General features: G+C 32.9%; 1 protein-coding gene across 1 annotated transcript in view; it reads left to right on the top strand.

The window, feature by feature from the left end:
• Positions 1-647: 647 nt before the first annotated feature.
• Positions 648-1,573, top strand: part of LOC121739123 (glutamate receptor 1-like) — a 127,470-nt gene continuing 126,544 nt past the window's right edge. The window contains exon 1 of the mRNA XM_042131455.1: positions 648-792. Within this exon, the coding sequence (XP_041987389.1) occupies positions 705-792 (88 nt within the window). The 5' untranslated portion in view covers positions 648-704. The remainder of the gene's footprint in view (positions 793-1,573) is intronic.

Raw genomic sequence — 1,573 nt, 5'->3', positions numbered from 1 at the left:
ACAGAGGATTTATCGATAATTATTATATAAAACTTGAATAAAATAAGCGTAATCATTAATAGTTATAAGTATAATTATATTAAATAAAGTAATATTGTATGTATCAACCTAACGGAAACGTGTTTTGATTTATCGTAAAATTCATTTATTTGCATTGAAAAAACTCTGAAATTACTAGGCTCATTTTGATAAAATATAATTATAATGTTGAGCACAAAACTTTTTTGTACTCGAAATATATCACCCTTAAAAAACCAAATATGGGTACTGAATAATGTTAAATAAGTATATTTAATAAATAAACCTCCAAATATATTTCAAGCAACTTCAATTTCAACAAGAAAAAATCTCAAATAACAATAAATCAAAAATAACCAAAATATACCTAGAAGCACATTTTTTAAATATTTGTTACTCAAAAGTATAAAAATACTTTGATTAGAAAATTTAAAACATAAGCCGTTTTTAACCATCAAGCGTTTTACATTTTTCAGTCCATTTCACCTTTAAATGTTTTCTAATATCTCCTTGATTCAGTGTCGAAAGGTTCAGTTGCGAAAAGGATTATTTTTGTTCCGTCGGGGCGAGGGGCGCGTCCCGCCGCTTCGCTCGCTCGCCAGCCATCAGTCGCCCCTAAGTCTCAGGTTTGTACGCATACTCTACGCCGCTGCCACAAATACTATGTGATTGTGACGTGCAAGAAAATGGATGCTAAAATGTTCCTGATCCTGGTGATTTTACTCGCAACCAAATCCACTACGGCCCAGCTGCAACTTGAGAAGATTGCTGTTGGTGAGTGATCTTTACTCAAATGTTTAGGGTTATGGAAATTTTTAGGTTATTAAGATATTCCTAGTGTTTTGATTCTTTCTCGCTTCAACAAGTCAATTTTAATAGTCGCAAAATGCTGGTATCGATTTTCTCTTTCTCTCCGGCCCGCGTTGCCCAGTCTGTCTCTTTCTGGCTTGGGGGGTGAGGGGGTGGTGTTTGCTTTGTTCCGCTGTTTTTTAACTAAACTGGTGTGGATTTTATATTTAATTAAGTTAATTTATGAACATTTATTTAGACGAATACACTTGTTTTTGTGCGTTCTTTTTTAGTTTTTAGACTTTTGTTTTGTAGAGCATTCGTATTGTACAAAATAGAACTGTTTTTATATATTGTCGACACTATTTAAATATATGTTTACAATTACTATTTGAAGCTTCAAAGCGATAAATATTGTCACTTAAACGATCAAATATTCTAAACAATTACTAAGCTATAATGTACCTTCCAATAAATACCTACTCAAAGCGTCTATAACCCTACCCGGTGGAGTGCTTAACGGAAACTCAACTCGGTCGCATTGTACGGACTGGACAATTACGCTCGTGGGTTATAAATTACCCCGTACTTTCTCATATAGGGAGTATGTCTTTTGTTATGTAACATACAACAATATATTGCTCGCTACAGCATTATTTACTGCGTATGGTAACATAAAACAGATATATGATAATTATTACTTTTGCATTACTCCGAGTAAATTTAAATCTGATTCTTTTTGTGTAAAATATAGATCCACGAAAGG

This window comes from Aricia agestis, chromosome Z (genome assembly GCF_905147365.1).
Source record: "Aricia agestis chromosome Z, ilAriAges1.1, whole genome shotgun sequence".
Classification (NCBI taxonomy): domain Eukaryota; kingdom Metazoa; phylum Arthropoda; class Insecta; order Lepidoptera; family Lycaenidae; genus Aricia; species Aricia agestis.
The sequence above is the reverse complement of the archived record's forward strand: the minus strand, read 5'-3'. Positions and strand labels throughout refer to the sequence as shown.